The sequence below is a fragment of the Pygoscelis adeliae genome, unplaced genomic scaffold (genome assembly GCF_000699105.1).
Source record: "Pygoscelis adeliae isolate BGI_AS28 unplaced genomic scaffold, ASM69910v1 Scaffold259, whole genome shotgun sequence".
In the NCBI taxonomy this organism is placed as follows: Eukaryota; Metazoa; Chordata; class Aves; order Sphenisciformes; family Spheniscidae; genus Pygoscelis; species Pygoscelis adeliae.
Window position 1 is genome coordinate 411,462 of NW_008825497.1, and position 1,841 is coordinate 413,302.

At 56.0% G+C, this 1,841-nt stretch overlaps 1 protein-coding gene across 1 annotated transcript in view; it reads right to left on the reverse strand.

Annotated features, from left to right (window-relative positions):
- Positions 1–821: 821 nt before the first annotated feature.
- TTBK1 (tau tubulin kinase 1) overlaps positions 822–1,841 on the reverse strand; it is a 99,350-nt gene continuing 98,330 nt past the window's right edge. Inside the window, exon 15 of the mRNA XM_009331364.1 lies at positions 822–1,248. Coding sequence (XP_009329639.1) covers positions 822–1,248 — 427 coding nt within the window. The remainder of the gene's footprint in view (positions 1,249–1,841) is intronic.

The following is a 1,841-nucleotide window of genomic DNA, read 5'->3' on the forward strand; positions in this document are numbered from 1 at the left end:
GTGCTCCCTTCTACATCAATTAGCAAGCGCTCTTGGTTTCCCAGCAAGCTGCCAATACGTCCCTACTTCCATCTAAATACCCACCACACAGGCATCTGCTGAAACAGCAGCAGTGTCGCTGAGCAGCAATGCCAGACGGCCTCCTCTGTGGGACATACTGGAGCAGGTAGGAGCATCCAGCAAGACCTGCCTGTCTCCCATTCCCACCTGCAGAGACATCTCTGGAAAGGAGAGAAGAGCCCCCCCTCCACCCTGCCCAGGCTCTTATCTCAGCACGCAAGGACGCATCCATCCCTCTTGGGCTGGTGACAATCCCTTGCTAACACAGGTGGCAGGAGGCAGCCAACACTCAGGTAGATGGTGGTGGCCAAGGCTGGCATTTTCCCAGCAAGGAGAGAGGAGGGAGCTGTCTGCAGGACAGGAGCCTTCCTCTCCAGCAGGCCTTGCTCTTGTCACCTCTGCTCCTCTTTCCAAAGCCAGGGTCGGTGTTGGCGACTGGTATTGCTAACAGAGAGAGGGGAATGCCTGGGGAGGGAGGAGGGTCAGGCACTAGGCAGGCTGCCTGGGTCGCTGCTTGGTGCTGTGCGTTAGCAAGCATGAGCTGCGGGCTGGATGTCTCTCTTGAAGAAGGCTCCGTGGCTCAGAGGCTCTCAGGCCCGTGGGAGCTGATCGCGACGGTGTGGGGTGAGAGTGAGTGAAGCATTGAAGTACAGCTACTGCTATACACTCGTGGGTCCAGCATGGAAGGCTGTGCTGCAGCATCTCAAGTGTATACTATATGCAGAAGTTACCCAGTCTGTTGGGCTGGCAGAAGAAGATCATTATCTGGCAGCTGCCTTACTTTCCAGGGACACCTGCTTTCCTTTGGTTGCTGGACTCTGAGTCTGGGTTTTTCCTCTTTGTCGTTTTTTGGCCGCACCAGGAGAGGGCAGGGAATCTCCTGTCGGCCCCAGGGCCTGAGCTGGGGGCTGAGGTCGGGGGGAAGGAGGAACTCGCTGAAGAGCAGTCCCTGGCTTATGTTGTCGGCAGGGAGAAGGACTTTCCCTCCGAGGCGGCAGCTGGCCTCTGGGGGAAGCACTGGGGTTTCTTGAAGGAAGGACAGGGCTCCGAGGGGATGCGCAGCTGGACCTCCGTGAGCTGCTCCGTGGAGGAAGAGAGGTGGAGCTTGGCGAAGGAGGAAGCCGACTTTGTATCTGCGTTGTTCGGCACTCGTTTGGGACACTTCCAGCTGGTCTCTGTGCCTGAAGCCTGCAGGGGAAGAGAAGAGGGAGGATGAAGGGGAATTTCTGCAAGGGGCTCCGGGATCCCGGCAGGTTTCATGAATGTTGCTGGGCAATTACAAGGAGTCTCCAGCACCAGGATGACAGGAGCTATGCTGTGAACAAGACGGGGCACTGGTTTGAACACCATCCTGTAACTCTCGATGCTGTCAACTAGTAAGTGTTTGCCCTGATCCTTCAGCACCCTCTGGGACAATGCGCAGGTATGGTTTGGCCAATAGCACATATCTAGGACTCTTCTTAATGTGCAGCATGGATGCAGCAACCTCGTTTAAGGCAGGAGATACAATCTGGGAATGTGGGCATGAGCTGGATTGCACCAGTTGGCCTCTGGTGGCAACTGTGCTGGAAGATAAACCACCCCACAGGGATCCTCTCCTTTCACCCCACATCTCTGAAAGAGCAGAATTTGCTGGACCTGTGCAGAGCCACAGCAGCAGCTCTGCTCCTAGGCTGGACCTCCAGCCCCAAGGCCAGGCAGAAAAGCCAAAGTGTGGTGAATTCAGAAGGTCCACCTCCACTTACATTTCTGTGCTTATTTGATAGAGAACCAGGTACCTC